This window comes from Mustelus asterias, chromosome 3 (assembly GCF_964213995.1).
Source record: "Mustelus asterias chromosome 3, sMusAst1.hap1.1, whole genome shotgun sequence".
In the NCBI taxonomy this organism is placed as follows: domain Eukaryota; kingdom Metazoa; phylum Chordata; class Chondrichthyes; order Carcharhiniformes; family Triakidae; genus Mustelus; species Mustelus asterias.
This window is the reverse complement of record NC_135803.1, coordinates 95,156,815-95,174,429: the sequence shown is the minus strand read 5'-3', so window position 1 is coordinate 95,174,429 and position 17,615 is coordinate 95,156,815. Positions and strand designations below refer to the sequence as shown.

Sequence of the window (17,615 nt, the reverse complement as noted above, 5' to 3'; positions counted from 1 at the left end):
TCTCTAAATTTAAGGAATTTTTGTTTTGTTAAAAGTGGAACCTAACCAGAAAAGAGTTGACTTGTTTGTGCACCAGACTGATGCCGTTCCATTTGGGGCACTGTGTGCCCTGCTTGCCTCTCAATCACAACAATATTATTGCCTATGAGAGGGTACAGAAGCAAGCAACCATGATTATTCTGGCTATCAGGAAAACAGTGACCACAATTCCGTAAGCTTTTGAATACTCATGGAAAAGGACGAATGTTGTCCTAGGGTTAAAGTGCTAAATTGGGGGAAGGCTAACCACAGCCAGATTAGGCAGGATTTGGAGGCTGTTGTTTGGGAGAGGCTGTTTGAGGGTAAATCCACATTTCATAGAAAGAATCATAGAAACCTTACAGTGCAGAAGGAAGCCATTTGGACCATTAAGTCTGCACCGAAAACAATCCCACCCAGGCCCTATCCCTCTAACCCCACGTATTTACCCTGCTAATCCCTCTAACATAGATATCCCAGGACACTAAGGGGCAATTTAGCATAGCCAATCAACCTATCCCGCGCATCTTTGGACTGTGGGAGGAAACCAGAGCACCCAGAGGAAACTCACGTAGACACGGGGAGAATATGCAAACTCCACACAGTGACCCAAGTCGGGAATTGAACCCAGATCCCTGGAGCTGTGAGGCAACAATGCTAACCACTGTACCACCTTGCTACTTCTTATTTGGCATGTGGGAGTCTTTTAAGGAGCAGTTGATCGGAGTGTAGGACAGGTATGTGTCTCTGAAAAAAAAGGACAGGAAAGGCAGGATTTGGGAACCATGGATGACCAGGGAAATTGCAAGTCTAGTAAAAAAGAAAAAGGATGCATACAGGAGGTCTAGGCAACTAAGAACAGATGAAGCACTTGAAGAATACAGAGAAAGTAGAAAAGAGCTCAAACAGGAAGTTAGGAGGGCAAAAATGAGTCACGAAATGTCCTTGGCAGTCCGGATTAAGGAGAATCCCAAGGCACTTTATACAGATATTAGGAACAAAAGGGTAGCTAGAGAAAGAGTTGGTCCACTCAAGGACAAAAGAGGGAAATTATGCATAGAACCAAAGGAAGTGGGTGAGATCCTTAATGAATACTTTGCATCGGTATTCACAAAGGAGAGGGACACATTGATTGGTGGTATCTCAGGGGGATATGTAAACCCTTTAGAACAAGTCATTATTACGAGGGAGGAAGTGTTAGGTGTATTAAAAAGCATTAAGGTAGACAAATCCCCAGGGCCAGGTGACATCTATCCCAGATTACTGAGGGAGACTTGCTGGGCCTCTAACAGAAATCTTTGTTTCCTCATTGGCCAATGTTCTCCCATTATTTAAAAAGGATAGCAAGGATAACCCGGGTAATTATAGGCCAGTATGCTTGATGTCAGTGATAGTGAAATTGTTGGAAAAGATTCTTAGAGATAGGATCTATACACATTTGGAACTGAATGGTCTTATTAGCAACAGACAGCATGGTTTAGTAGGAGGGAGGTCATGCCTCACTAATTTAATTGAGTATTTTGAGGAGGTGACAAAAGTGATTGACGAGGAAGGGCTGTGGATGTTGTCTACATGGACTTTAGTAAAGCCTTTAGTCCCTCATGGCAGGCTGGTGCAAAAGATTAAATCACACAGGATCAGGGGTGAACTAGCTAGATGGATTCAGAACTGGCTTGGCCAGAGAAGACAGAGGGTAGCGGTGGAAGGGTATTTGTCTGAATGGAGGTCTGTAAATATTGGTGTTCAGCAGGGATCAGTGCTGGGACTTCTGCTGTATGTAATATATATAAATGACTTGGAAGAAAACATAGCTGGTCTGATTCGCAAGTTTGCGGACGATACTAAGATTGCTGAAGTTGTGGATAATGATGAAGATTGTCAGAGAATACAGCAGGATATAGATAGGCTGGAAAATTGGGCGGAGAAATGGCAGATGGAATTTAATCCAGACAAATGCGAGGTGTGCATTTTGGTAGGTCCAATTCAGGTGGGAACTATAAAATAAATGACAGAACCATCAGGAGCATAGACACACAGAAAGATCTGGCTATGCAGGTCCCCAGATCCTTAGAAGTGGCAGCACAAATGGAAAAGGTGGTGAAGAAAGCATATGGCATGTTTGCCTTCATCGGATGGGGCATCGAGTATAAAAGTTGGCAAATTATGTTATAGTTATATAAAATGTTGGTTCGGCCACATTTGGAATACTGTGTCCAATTCTGGTCACCACACTACCAGAAGGATGTGGAGGCTTTGGAGAGAGTCCAGAAAAGGTTTACCAGGATGTTGCCTGGTAAGGAGGGTATTAGCTATGAGGAGAGATTGGGTAAACTGGGACCAAAAGAGAAAATGTTGGAAAATCTCAGCAGGTCTGGCAGCATCTGTAAGGAGAGAAAAGAGCTGACGTTTCGAGTCCACATGACCTTTTGTCAAAGCTAAAAGGCATAGAAAGTGGGAGATATTTATACTACAGGGTGAGGGAATGAAAGATGAGTCATAGCCACAGAAACCAGGGGAAAAGACTGCTAATAGCTGTCCACAGAGAGAATAAAGGGTGTGAATGGCATTCTACCTGTCAACAGAATTAGAAATTCATTGGTCAACCGAACCCAGAGATTCTTTCCCCCATTGCCTAGTAACCTTACCTACGCAAATCCGGTAGGTTCAAGGGTCACCTCTAACACTTGCAGTCCTGAGAACTAGAAGAGAGTCATCTTCTTTGGTTTGTTTTCTGTCCCCAGTGAATTGCAGCTATTCATTACAGCTAAAAGCTGATTCCTTCTATTCATTTTCAATAACCTTGGTTGCCTGTAGCTGCTTGGCCTGCCCCCGATAATAGGGAATACGCTCAATACTTCATTGTTCCAAAAGTATGTGGTCTGTCTAATTAAACTTATTTCCCATTATGCCAAGGGGTAAATTGCCTGTCGGCCAAAGCTAACAAGAAAATACCAAAATATAGTTTAACTATAATACTTGTTCAAAAATGATTATATATGTGCTTATACAGACAATGGGGGCGATTCTCCCATTCCAACCCGCTATTTTTTTGGTGGGTTAGTTTGGGTGACGTGCTGATTCGTAGGATCCGCGCATGCGTTCACAACACATGCGCATCTCTCACCGCCGGAGAGCAGGCGCAGTCGGGACCACACTGGAAACCAGTGGGAACACCAGATAAGTGATTTTAATCTATTTGTAATGTAATTTAAATGTGATTATTGGGCCCGGGACTGAATTCTCCGGGCCCGATAGCATCTCCCACCTCGCCAGGAGTATTTCACTCTGGCAGGGTTTCGAGTAGCTCCACACTTTCGAAGAACTAGCGGGAGACCCCGCTAGAGTGAAGGGGGGGAAATCGGGGCCCCCCAGGGGTTGGGCGGTGGGGGGGTAGTGCCATCCTGGGTATGGGCACACTGGCACTGCCAGCCTGTGCCACCTGGCACTGCCCAAGGGGCAAAGTACCCAGGCCCAAGAGGCACCTTGGCACTACCCACCTGGCATCGGGCAGTGCCAGGGGGTGGGGCCTTTTGTGGGCAGGGCTTAGGGGCGATCGGTTGGGGGGGTCCAACTGCCACTCTGCATGGGAAGTGATCGAGGCAGGAGGGAGGACAATGATCGGGTCTGGGGGGTGGTCTGCCTCAGTGGGGGATCTTCCTCCCATGTGGGGAGGGCCTGCCGGGGTAGGGGGACTGGGGGGAGAATCTCACTGCTGGGGGGGTGCTGGAGATCGGGGCGTTCCAGGACCGAAGGGTGTTGGGGCTGGCCTAGGAATGATTGTGCAGGCCGCGATCAGGCCATGGGGGAGTGGGCAGCAGTGCAGGCTGACAGATTGGGACCACTGCACATGTGGCGTGAATAGGCCCCCCCCCCCCCCCGCCAAACTTTTAATGATATTCGCGATTGTGGCATCTGCAGCACACACAGTGCAGGAGATTCGAGTGTGAACTCCCACTGAAAAACAATCGTGAATTACACCATTTTTCCCACCAATTCAGCACTTGGAATTTGTTTTGAGAATCGCCCCCAATATCTTCGTATGATATATAACTGAGGCACACTGTTATAACTTTTATATATATAAGGCACACAGTCGTCCCTAATTTAAACTAATCTACTTGTTTTAATAGTCTGTATCCCCTGCTACAAATGTTAACATCAGCGATGAAATAGGGCATTTATAGAGTACCTTTAACATAGTAAAATGTCCCCAAGGCTTCGCAGGAAAATAGTCCATCTACAAATGCAGCATGACCTGAATAATATCCAAGCTTGAGCTGACAAGCGACAAATAACATTCATGCCACACAAATTCCAGGCAATGACCATTGCTTAATCCCCTACTCCTGGGGGTTACCATTGACCAGAAGCTGAACTGGACTACAGTGGCTACAAGAGCAGGTAGGAGAGGGTTTAGGGATGGAATTTTACAGCTTAGGACTAGGCAGTTGAAGGCATTGCTACCAATGGTGGAGTGATTAAAATATGAGATGCACAGTGAGGTTAGAATAGGAGAACAGAATTCATGGAGTGTTGTAGAGCTGGAGGAATTTACAGATATTGAGAGGTTTCAGTACAAGGATAATCATTTTAAATCCGAACCTTAGTGGACTGGGAGCCAGTATAGGTCAGCAAACACAGGAGTGATGGGTGAACAGAATTTGCTGCAAGTTAGGTTACCAGTAGCAGAAATTTTGATGGGATTAAGTTTAGAGGTTGGAAGTTAGGCTGTTGGCTAAGAGAACATTGAAATGGTCAAGTCTGGAAGTAACAAAAACGTGGATGATGGTTTCAGCAGCGGATGGGTTGAGGCAGTGATGGAGATGTGCTATATCACAGTGGGAGATCCAGCCCATTTTGAGGGTTGAGTATCATTAACCTGAAGCCACTATACTGTCTATCCCAAATGGATGCCCCAGTGCAATTCTCCAGCTTTGAGCTGGCACAATATCAAGCAGAGTTTTTGTGGTCACTCAGCTAGCAGCATGGTGGTTCAGGGAGATTTGTGGTTGTAGAATTGGAATTGAACTCAGAGTGGCAGTCTAGCCCCACAAAAATAAGCTTTTCACTTAACTTGAAGAGCCTCTGATTCTTCTGCACCGAATGTTGAGTTTTATTCATAAGAGTGTCCCAGCAGCCGCACAGTAAGACCTTAAATAGCTTTGGGGGTTCTCGGCAGGTCACAGGATCCTGGTTTAAATGTATTCATGAGGCTCCTGCCTGAGTCAGAAGGGTACCACAGTCACCTATGAAATCAATGGAAAAATAGCAACAGGACATAATTCCATAATGCTAGGATTCTAACCCAGTTTCTGCTGCATCGATGAAGTTAAAACTCACACTCACCCTTCCCAACTGCTTGCTCAAACATAACTGAGGAATGGACCAGGAGCATTAAACAGTTTTTAAAAAATTCTTTCACAGGATGTGGGCACCAATGGTTCGACCAGCATTTATTGTCCATCTCTAAATACCCTCGAGAAAGTGATGGCGAGCCACCTCTTGAACCACTGCAGCCCTCATGGTGTAGGTTCATAGTGTTGTGAGGAAGAAAGTTCCGCAATTTGACACAGCAACAGTGGTCCTGAATTGCTTAAAGTGCAAAAAGAGGGATAAGTTTTAGATGACATTCACAGATCTACTGCAGAAACCTTTTAAAGTCTTTAAAGGATCATGCACCAATGAGCTCCTCTTGACCGAATCTACTTGAAGTGAAAGTGCAATACTGAATCTCACTATTGCAACAATAACAGATGCTGTAATGACTTCATTGTTTCTCTTCAAAGTAAACAGTATTCATATTAATGTGATTGCTATGTTGATTAGTTCATTTTCTACATTGTACAAACTAGTAGATAAATGTACAAACCAGTAGATACTCAATGTTTAATTGCATTGATTGCATACTGGTGCTACCGATGTCGAGAATTTTATTGACTTTTTTGTGAAAATAATGGCAAGTTGCAGATAAGGCCTATATTTACTGATATTCATGACTGTAAAAGCTTTGGTTACTTGTGTGCAGTTGCTTATAGGCTTCCTGTGTTCCAGGTTGATACTGCTATTGCACAGGAAACACAGAAGGCGGTCAGTGAAGAGGAAGCAAAGGCCTCAGTAAAGGCACATCTAGCCCAGTCAATTGCTGATGATGCTCAAAAAGATTTAGATGAGGCACTCCCTGCTTTGGATGCAGCTTTAGCCAGTCTGAAGTCCCTGAACAAAAACGACGTTACAGAGGTGAACCTCCTGGCATTTTTCTTTCCAGTTATTTCCAATTTGCTCTGTAGATTTTTCCTATAGCTTTTAGGGATCATGTACCTAGTCATGCAAAACAAATGAGTAATTGTTATCATCCAGAAAGCCAGTTGGTGAAGGCTAGAACTTGGAGCCTATCCCTACACATTTTTATGGACATTTATGAGGTATGTGGACAATCACTAACCCAATGACCACAATTTCATTCTGTGTCTATTTATTTTGTACATGTCAGTCTTCCAGTTACTGTCCTTCACCTACACAATTAATGTGTAACTAACATCCATGGATGAAGCAGATTAACCTCTATTTTTAGGGTTAAAGTTTATTTGAAATGTAGTACATTAAATATTAATAAATGGATCTCCATTTACTATACATGTCAAGTCACCTTTCACAGATATTTTCTCCCTCAGTGATCAAACCAGCTGCCTTGTGGATGTTTTTACCTGTTAGGTAGTATTCTTCCTCCTGCAACATCTTCTCAATAGCTACTCTATTCTCTTCACCAAGAGAGCTATCCAAAGTCCAGGACAAAAAAAATCCATTGTGACTCCTCTGGGAAGAACCGTGGTAATGGAAACCAGGAACTGTGCCACAATCCTCACCCAGGCTCAGCTCTGCTTCATTTCCTTCAATAGCCACATCCACTTCCTCCAGCATATTGTTTTCCCCTTTGTGTATTTCCCACGCAGTCCATTATCCCCAACCTGAAAACAATTCCAAAGGTGATATGTGAGTGTGGCTAGATCAATTTCCATCAGATCTCCCCCTGTCTTTCTGATCTTGTCTTGTGCATTTTATGAGATTTTGCCTAATATTATTACAAAGTGTGGAATTTTCTGAGTCTTTTGAGGACAGGCTTGGAGGCAGGGAAGGGGGAACAATGGGGAATATCATGACAAATGATGTTGTATGGGAAGTCCAGCATCTTCATGTCACATCCAGGGGAAGATGACATGCTGGGAGAACAACATGCCTCGGTGTGGTGAGAAGGTAATCAAGGCAGTTAATTGCCACTTGAAATCAATTTTAAGAGATATTTTGAATTTTCCAGAAGTGCATAGGAACAAAGGAGCTTCAGTGCCTTGATATCCTCCCCAACCAATCCCAAAGTCCCCTATTCCATTGATGTCAGGAAAACTGAGAAGGAGACCCTATTAACCAGTCTGGGCCCTTTCCTTTGCATTATAGGATTTATATTCCTTCAGAAGAAACATGAAGAATGTTTGACAAAGACATGCACAGCGTCTAAACTGGTAGCAAACCAGCTGTCCATGCTGAGGCACATGTCTCCTGCATGTGACAACTTTGGAGCAATCTTGCTCCAGTTAACACTGATGAAGTGTCCATTGACCTAGATGCAGTCATGCCACTGACAGCATATGCTACTATCTGACCCCACTGCTCCTGAACAGATGGATGTTCCCTTTCCAGGTACATTTCTCTCACATGTGCCACATAGCCTCTAAGGGAAACATGAGGTGGAATTCTCCCAAAAAAAATCTAAGTATTGAATTTGTGGGAAAACTCGAGTATTCACGCTTGGACCGAGGTCACAGAGGAGGTCAGCAGCCATGTGGTCAACTGTAGAGCCTGGCTACAGTGCCGCAAGCAGGTGAATTACCTTATTCATTTAGCGAAGGTGAATGTTCCATACCTTGGGGGCAATTCTCCCACCTCGCTGTACTAATTTTGTAACGCAGCATGGTGGGAGAATCTCATGTCTGGGCATGCGCAGGATTCGCACAGGCTTTCCCGCCACACATGCACTTCCCAGCGCTGGATTTCTGGCGCTCTCTGATTCGCACTGGAAACCAGCGGGGACACCAGGTAAGTACTTTACATCTTATTTTAATGTCATTTTAATGTGATTAGCAGGCTGGGACTGAATTCTCCGGGCCCGCTAGCATCTCCCACCCCATCAGGAGTTTTTCACTCCAGTGAGGTTCAGACTAGCTCCCCACTTTCGGGGAACTAGCGGCCTGACCCTGCTGGAGTGAAGGGGGGCAATCAGTGAGAGTTCACACGAGAATCTCCCACACTCTGTGCAATGCAGAGGCCACCAGCCACAAATTTATCATTGCATTTCAAGGGGATGGGCCTATTCACACTGGAGAAACTGAAATCAGTGGGCATGCGCAGTGGCCCCCAAGCTGTCAGCCTCTGCGTTTGATGACCTGCTCGATCACTGGCCAGCCCAAGACCCCCACATCGTGGCCCCCCCCCAACCATTCCTGAGCTGGCCTCGACCCCCCAGACTGCCCCGATTTCCAGCACCCCCCACCCCCTTCCTCCGCAGAACCCCTTCCCCCCCCACAGCAGGCACTCCCCAGCCTGCCCTGATCTCCAGCTCCCCCCAAAAGAGATTCATCACCCCCAGCAGTTCCGACCACCTCCTCAGCCCACCCCGATCGCTGACCTTCTTGCCCCCATCAATCCCCATGCAGAGGGGCAGCAGGACCCCCCAGCCCCACTGATTGCCCCTAAGCCCTGACCCCACCAGGCCCTGCCCCCATAAGCCCCACACCCTTGGCACTTTCTGATGCCCAGTGGGCAGTGCCAAGGTGCCCTCTGGGCATGGGCACTTTGCCCCTTGGGCACTGCCAGGGTGCCCATTCCTGGGGGCACCACCCCCTGCCGCCCAATCTCCAAGATTGCCCCCCTTCACTCCAGCAGGGTCAGGCCGCTAGTTCCCCGAAAGTGGGGAGCTAATCTGAACTTCACTGGAGTGAAATACTCCTGATGGGGTGGGAGATGCTAGCGGGCCCGGAGAATTCAGTCCCAGCCTGCTAATCACATTAAAATGACATTAAAATAAGATGTAAAGTACTTACCTGGTGTCCCCGCTGGTTTCCAGTGCGAATCAGAGAGCACCAGAAATCCAGCGCTGGGAAATGCATGTGTGGCGGGAATGCCTGTGCGAATCCTGCACATGCCCAGATATGAGATTCTCCCACCATGCTGCGTTACAAAATTAGCACGGCGAGGTGGGAGAATCGCCCCCAAGGTATGGAACATACACCTTCGCTAAATGAATAAGGTAATTCACCTGCTTGCGGCACTGTAGCCAGGCTCTACAGATGACCACATGGCTGCTGACCTCCTCTGTGACCTCGGTCCAAGGACCTTATGAGCTACATCCCAGCGTGTTCAAGGAGATGGCTATAACGATAGTCAGTTGTTATCTTTCAAAATTCTATAGATCCTGGAAAGATTCCTGCAAACTGGAAAGTAGCAAATGTAACCACACTAATTAAGAAGCGAGGGAGAGACTAAGCATAGAACTACAGATCTGTTAACTTTATGTTAGTTGTATGGAAAATGTTATAATTTCATTCAAGGATATGATAACTAGACACTGGGAAAATAGTTACATGATTTGGCAGAGTGAACATCGATTTATGAAAGGGAAATCATGGTTGACAGACTTGTTAAGAGTTCATTGAGGATGTTACTGGAAACATTGATAAAGGAGAACCAGTGAATGTGGTATATTTGAATTTTCAGAAAGATAAGGACTGGAATTTTCTGGCCATTCATTGATGGCAGCAAGGTTGTTCGATTCAGCAGAGATATTCAAAGAGTACTAACAGATTCCTTCAGCAGTGTTCTGTCACCTCTGCTTCCTGACTAGTCAATCCCCAACCTGCTGGCAGTTAATTGACCAGCCACCATAAGATGGCTTCTGCCTAGTTGCAAATTTTGCAAGCAACAATGATTCTAGGCCCATGACAGGACTTCAGGTCTACCTGCAAAATCTAGCTCAATATTATTGTTGATAGTAATACAGCTCCTTCTTATTTGGCGCTCATTGTACTTTCAACAGCTTTTTCAAAGGTGTCATTCATCGCAGAAACAATACTGTGTAAACTATGCAACAGGAAAATGGAAATAAAAGAACAGAAGTTAAAATCATTTTAACTTTATTTTATATTGGGCAGAATTTTGCACTTTGTGCACAGAGTGCTGACTGAGGTAAGAAAACTGGGGTGCAGCTCTTGCAGCCATGTTTTCTCGCCAATTGTTTGGCATTCTGTGCACAGACAATCTGGGGGAGTGGTTTTCATCATCACACTGGCAAGGCAGGGTCTGATAGAGCCAGAGATCAGGGTGCCTTTTTTAAAGGGTGCCCCGATCTGCATTAAAGCAGCCCCCCCCCCCCCCCCCCAAGCACCTGGACAACTTCCCCATCTCCCCATGCACCTGGGCAATCCTCCTCCTCCCACCGACTCACTGGGGTAATTCCTCCCTCACCTCTCGCCCTTAATGCCACGGGACAATCACCCTCTCTCACACCAGGACAACCCACCCTCAAGCACAGTGGCATTACACCCCCCACAAGCAGTGGGGCAATCTTCCAACAAGGACCAGGGCAAATCTCCCCACCACACATAAGGGGATTTGCCGTCCTTTGGAGTTCCCACCCCTGGCACTGTCCCCTGCCCAGGCATATTCCACTCTCCCCGGGGCTATACTTACCTTTGCACCCCTGGCAGGTTCCCCTCGGCTGCTTCATGTTTTTTAATACCTGTTGTAAACCTCACCAACTTAATAGGGGAACTATTTTGGAAAATCACAGAATGAGATCTTGTTGCTGAGATTCTCGTTTAGCTGGTCTCATGAGATTTTCCGCTGACGTCGCCATTTCTGCCTGTGGTGAACACTGGCAGAAAATCGCCCTAATTCTCTTTCCAATTTCTCTCCTTTCTCTTCTGGAGGTACTGACTGCTCTCTGTGAAGGTGCAGTATCATGGTTAACCTTCCCAAGTGACTGAAATTTACTTAGGTATTTGCAGCGAATGCCAGCAAACTATCCAAGTCTAGTTCTATACTGAGTGTCCACATACTTGCATGTCCTGAACAGTTGATTGTTCCTATTCCAGGACTGTTTGGAGTGGCCTCAACAAGCCCAAGTTGAAATCAGCTAGTCTTGGGACCTTCCTTATCTGTGTGGTTGAGAAAAATTCTTCTAAAGTGAATGGAACAATAAAGTAATTCTTGAAATTATTTAAACAATTGTTATTCCGATGTGATAATATTAGAGCAGAAATTTATCCCAGGAGATAGATTCTGTAAATCCCTCCCCTTTACCATTAAGCTGGCTAAACATTTGGATCTTATTTCCATCTTAAAATAAGATGCATCAAATACATTCATGCACTTTCTACTGCTGTTAATGGCAGGAAGGGAACCTTCTAGATTAGGATGTTCTGGATTAAATGTTCCATCGGAACCTCTTGAACTAAACTTGAAGGGCAGAAATTTAATTGCCAAGGATGAAAATGGGTTTGGGAAGGGAAAGTTAAATGCCAGCATATGATATGATCTGGACATGATCCTGCTCACTTCCAGGTTTTACCAGAGTGCATTCCCAGGCAAGTAGGAAATGTATGTGGAGCTGTCAGGTCAGTTATTTAAATATCCATTTAACATTTCAGGTTGATGACCCTTCATCCTTCCCAGCATTTGTTGTTTTTATTCCAAGTTCCCAGCATCTATGACATTTTGCTTTTGTAAACAATGATAACGTGTTTTCAAAAGTTTGGGCCTGTGATGATAATTTTACTTGTACTGTGCATACAGGTTCGAGGCATGCAGCATCCTCCTGTTGGTGTGAAGTTGGTGATTGAAGCAGTCTGTATTATGAAGGGAATTAAGCCAAAGAAAGTTGCAGGAGAAAAACCAGGCACTAAAATCGATGACTATTGGGAACCAGGAAAAGGGCTTTTGCAGGATCCAGCCAAGTTCTTGGAGAGCTTGTTCAAATATGATAAGGTAATTGTTTGCATCCTATTCTTTATACAGTTGGCTCTGCTGTCTTCATCTTGAATTTAGCTTAACTCTCCAACCAGGAAAACAAAATTTTCCAACTGGAAATAATCCAGGAAAATGGAACGGATGCAAACCTTGAATAAAAAGACTAAATTTAGCCCACTTTGAGTGCTTTCAAAATTCCACATTCTACCTACGTGGAATTCACAGGTAGGAAGCATTGATATATGCGCATTGAGCTTGGTGGAAGCAATGATTGCCTTTGAATAAAAACTTGGTGGGGTGGTGATTGGAAAGGCAATCCCTGTCATTGTAATTACGAGTTTTCTGTGATTTATGGGATGATATGTGCCCTTGTTTTTTAGTGCTCTGCTGTAGAATTGAGCCAACCTGGAGAGAAATATAATGGAACAAACTGTGTCTTTTAATGTCATAGTTACATACATCATAGCCCCAGGATCTGGTAGACAAAATGATTGAGACGGCCCGGTACTAGGATTTTCCATTGTGCATTAAAGTCAAAGGGAACATACAAATAAAAGATAAAATTTATTTATTAGTCACAAGTAGGCTTACATTCAGACTGCAATGAAATTACTGTGAAAATCCCCTAGTCGCCACACTCCGGTGCCTGTTTGGGTACATTAAGGGAGAATTTAGCATGGCCAATCCACCTAACCTGCACATCTTTGGATTGTGGGAGGAAACCGGAGCACCCAGAAGAAACCCACGCAGACACAGGGAGAATGTGCAAACTGCACACAGACAGTGACCCAAGCCGGGAATCAAACCTAGGTCCCTGGCACTGTGAGGCAGCAGTGATAATCACTGTGCCATCGTGCTGCCCAATATTTTTACAAGATTTATGTAACCATTTAAAAGCAGACTTTAGTCACAAAATCACAGAATTGTTACAGCACAGGAGGCCATTCAACTTATAATGTCTGTGCTGAATTACCTCCTCTTCATCATGACCTGTGCAGCATCTTCCTCCACGCTAAAGACAAATGCACACTATTCATTTAATGTCCCCTCCCTCGATGCGTAATCCCCTTTTTAGTCTGCAATAAGCTCCACTCCTTTTTTCACCACATTTTTATCATTTATATATCGTTAGAAGTCCCTATGGGATATAGGGTGTGAACTACAGCCAAATCCTCACTCAGTACTCTTTTTGGCATTAGAAATTGAATACTGGATAGATGAATGAGAAAAATAACACAGGTTGTCCATTCATCCCAATCCATGGGCACTCCTGAGCTATCAAAGCAATATCCACTTTACCATAATTATAATATAGTCATCAACAAATTCAGTATTGAATTCAGGAGAAACTTCAGTATCCACAGAATGATTAGAATGTGGAACTCACGACCATAAGGAACAATTAAATGCATAGACGCGTTTAAAGAAAAGCTGGACGAGTGCATGTAGAAGTTAGAAACTGAAAGTTATGCTGATAAGATGAGTTGAAGTAAAGTGGGAGGAAGCTCGTATGGAGCATAAACACCAGCACAGACCAATTGGGCCAAATGGCTTAATTCTGCACTGTATGTTTTATGTAATTTTCCAGCCCTCAGATTCCGTGTGTCTTACAATCACCTGCCATTACAGAACAATTGTTTCCCTTCTTCCACTGCCTAAAAAACGCATAAATGGATGTTGTCACTGTTTCTACAGGAGATCTGGAGAACCCAGTGAATTTCCAGACCTCTGTTTCTCCATATAGATATAATCTGTAACTGTCAGGCATTCTTATATCTTACCAGGATAACATTCCTGATTCTGTAATCAAATCGATCCAACCATACATTGACAATGACGACTTCATGCCTGCTGCTATTGCCAAGGTTTCAAAAGCCTGTACTTCCATTTGCCAGTGGGTTCGGGCCATGCACAAGTACCATTTCATCGCTAAAGCTGTGGAACCTAAAAGGGTATGTACCATTGTTTATCATTTTAAAGCAGTACTCCAAATATTTCAGGCAGGCTTCAATATAAACTGATAGTAGATAAATGCTTTATATTCTTGCCCCTTCAACATCTTTCCTCTTCTGAAAACATTGGCCTCCTTTTGGCTGGTGTCTCATCCAAGTGCATGCAGATAGAGTTAGAGTTGGTAGCTTATTTGATAATAGTAGCCTCACAGTCAAGTCCATCCCATCTGAATCCAATGCTTATTGAGTTATTTGGTAGTAATCAAAAGGGAAAATCTTACCTGACTTCTTTGCCCTGCCTAGCCTAATCTAGGGGAACTGAGGATGGTTGTTATGCTCCAAATCCTGCCCCCAGTTGAAACCTGCTATCAACACAGACCAGGGATTGATTTCAGTAGTTCAGTTGTTTATATGGCTCAATAATACATTGAGCAGTGCATTCAGAGTCACTCAGAGTTGCCAGTGGATTATAAAATGTGTAGCATTCACATAATAAGGGGATGGATTTGCACTGTTAATTGTAATTGACAACAATTCCTGCCTTAAACATACCTTATATTGAAGTAGCTAAATGAAAGTCAATTTGAATGGGAATATTGATTTGTGAGGTTTTTTTGTTATTTTCTATCTACCATATTGTTATGATCCTAGATCAGATTCCCAACTTTTTGGTGATCCGTTAGGGTCCAATAATGTTTTGTTAAAAATAGATAAAGTTTGAGCTTTAAAATGCTTGCTCAGTGAATAAAGCCACAAAATGCCAAGATTTTGAATAAACAAAAATAAACTTTACTATAACTGGTCAGAAAAATAAAACAATTTTAAGTATGAAATACATGTGAATTAACAAGCCAACTGTGGTCGAACACACCACTTGACGCAAGAAATGGCAGATGCATCCGAGATAGAGTCCATGGATTTCTAAATAGCCCACCCAGACGTCAGTAACAATCTCCTCAATCTCACTGGAACTCTGAGGGGAAATTTCCCGTCCCACCCGCCACAGGAACTGTAGCAGGCAGGGGACTGACCATGCAAAGGTCCGTTGACCTCGGGTGGGGTTTTCTGGTTTTGGGGCGAGCGGGGCCAGAAAATCCTGCCCTCTGTCTCTCTCACAAGGGACTCCAGTCTTCTCCGTCGAAGCTCTAACTTGGGAATTCTCTCCAAAAGTCACTCCAACCTGGACGGCCTTAACAATGATCCACCTCACAGAGTTTTAATCTCTTGGATTCCTGAATATATACTCCAACTCACAAGCACAACTTTAGCCCTTCAGTTGCTAAGCAGCACACTACTGCTCCAATGGGGTACCTTTGCCCCAGCAACCCACAGCATTTAGTGACCAACCTTCGGCTGCCTTCTTGGATCTTTTCCTGAGCCCTCTTCAATTACCAGGATTTTCTTTGAGCTCTCTTCATTTAAGGTCTGCTATGCACAGCCCTTTCTCTGTTTGGTGCCTTTCTTCTTCGATCCTCTCTTTTTAACTGAACTGGGACATGTTTGTTGTTCCTGTCCCCTCTGTGGGACTCTTTTTTTGTCCTCTATCGATGGTGTTCTGTTCCCGGTCACCTGACCCAGGCTTTTGCGCTTTTTTTCTTGTACAGGTGCACTGGGCCCAAAAATGTAAGAATGCAGAATTGCTCATGTGCAGCCTGCTCCTGGTCTGTGCGTGCGCAAAAGCTCCAAAGAGCATTGGGAGTTGAAGTTCCCAACTTCTGCTCTCAATGAGGGTAAGTATAGTTTTCATAACAATTTTTTTATTCATTAATGGGATGTGGGCATTGCTGGCTAGGCAGCATTTATTGCCCATCCCTAATTGCCTTGGGAAGATGAAGATGAGCTGCCTTCTTGAACCACTGCAATCTTGGAGGTGTAGGTACACCCCCAGTGTTCTTAAAGAGGGAGTTCCAGGACAGTGAAGGAATGGCATATATTTCCAAGTCAGGATAGTGAGTGACTTGGAGGGGTACTTCCAGTTGGTGGTGTTCCCAGGTATCTGCTGCTCTTGTTCTTCTAGATGGTAGTGGTCGTACTTTTGGAAAGTGAGTATGCAGGATAAGAGGCCAGATAAATTGCAATATTGCAACAATACCTGAGACATATATTTTACTAAAAGATTTGTGCAATTGTAAAGCATAGTGTACTAGTAATAAATTGTTCACCTTCTTTACACAGCAAGCTCTCCATGAAGCTCAGGAAGATCTGGATGCGACTCAGAAGATTCTAGAGGAAGCAAAAGGTCGCCTGGAAGATGTGGAACTTGGAATAGCTGCTCTTGAAGCAAAATACCTGGACTGTGTAACAAAGAAAGAAGAACTAGAAAATAAGTGCGAGCAGTGCGAGCAAAGACTAATCAGAGCTGATAAGGTAATAAGCGCACAATTCTATTTTACACCCGTTGAGTAGTGTGAGGAACTCTACCCTAAACATAGGCAAAGTCCAGTGCTGAAACGGTTCTTCAGCTTCTTGAGAATGTAAATTAACCACATGCAGCATGTTAAAGTGGCAAAATGCTTCAGCGCTGAACAATCTAATTGTATTCAACCGGTCCAATCATTGCAAAGCTTCTCTAGGCAAGCCACCTTACCTAGATCTGCACTATTGGAGTCCTCATGGGCCCATCTGCATGTTGCCTCTTGGTGACATCATCCAAAGACATGCAAAAGGTTCCTTGCAAAGGTTGATAACACCCAGCTCTCATTAAGATATTCCCTTTCTGGTGTCAGACCTGTTTGTCCAACGTTTCTAAACATTGCAAATATTAAAACTGTACCTCTGGCTCCCACCACAAACTTGCCATTATTTTATTTTTCCTCCCAACCACTGTCTCAGATTCAACCAGTTCAATCTCAATCTGTGACCTGTGTCACCTGAGATCAGCTTCCAAGTCATATCTTGTCCATCATAAATGCCGTCTACTTTCATCTCTATAACATTACCTTTTGAAGCTCCTATCTCGGCCCAACTCTCCTGCTGAAACTTGCATTTGTGCTTCGTGCTTTTGTCATCTCCAAACTTTGAGGAATTTCTTGAACATCTTCTCCTGAAGTAAGCTTGATATTATAAAATTACTGTCAGGCAAGATAATACTCCTATCATTCTGGACTCAGAAATCCATCTTGCTGCAGTTCTTTGCCAGAACTACAGAAGAACAAGGAATAGTCCATTTGGCCCCTTGAGCCTGTTCTGCCATTTATTAGATATTGCCAAGTCCAAAATTATCTGTTCCCTGGTTGATTCCAGAATGTATTGTTCTAACAAACCGTCCAAGATAAACTCTATGAACACATTCTCAAGGCTACCTTCGCCAATTTGACTTGTCCGATCTATCACCCACAATTTTTGCAGTTCTTTTTTTACAAACCTGTATTCTTTATTGATGTATACTCTGCCCTACAATATAGCTATTGTTATACTGTATACAAATTACTTATTTCCCTTGATATTTTTATTTCCCCACAAACTGATTCTGCATCTGGATCTTCTAGGCAAAGAGCATTTCTCACTACCATACTGATGTCATCCTTTTTAAGAAGTCTCATAACACCAGGTTAAAGTCCAACAGGTTTATTTGGTAGCACAAGCCACTAGCTTTCGGAGCACTGCTCCTTCATCAGATAAGTGGGAGTT

At 44.0% G+C, this 17,615-nt stretch overlaps 1 protein-coding gene across 6 annotated transcripts in view; it reads left to right on the top strand.

Moving 5' to 3' along the window:
• Positions 1-17,615, top strand: part of dnah1 (dynein, axonemal, heavy chain 1) — a 510,234-nt gene that overhangs the window by 383,345 nt on the left and 109,274 nt on the right. For all 6 annotated transcript variants that reach the window (XM_078209369.1, XM_078209371.1, XM_078209370.1 and 3 more), the window contains 4 exons: positions 6,070-6,255; positions 11,860-12,051; positions 13,818-13,985; positions 16,161-16,352. In XM_078209369.1, the coding sequence (XP_078065495.1) occupies positions 6,070-6,255; positions 11,860-12,051; positions 13,818-13,985; positions 16,161-16,352 (738 nt within the window). The remainder of the gene's footprint in view (positions 1-6,069; positions 6,256-11,859; positions 12,052-13,817; positions 13,986-16,160; positions 16,353-17,615) is intronic.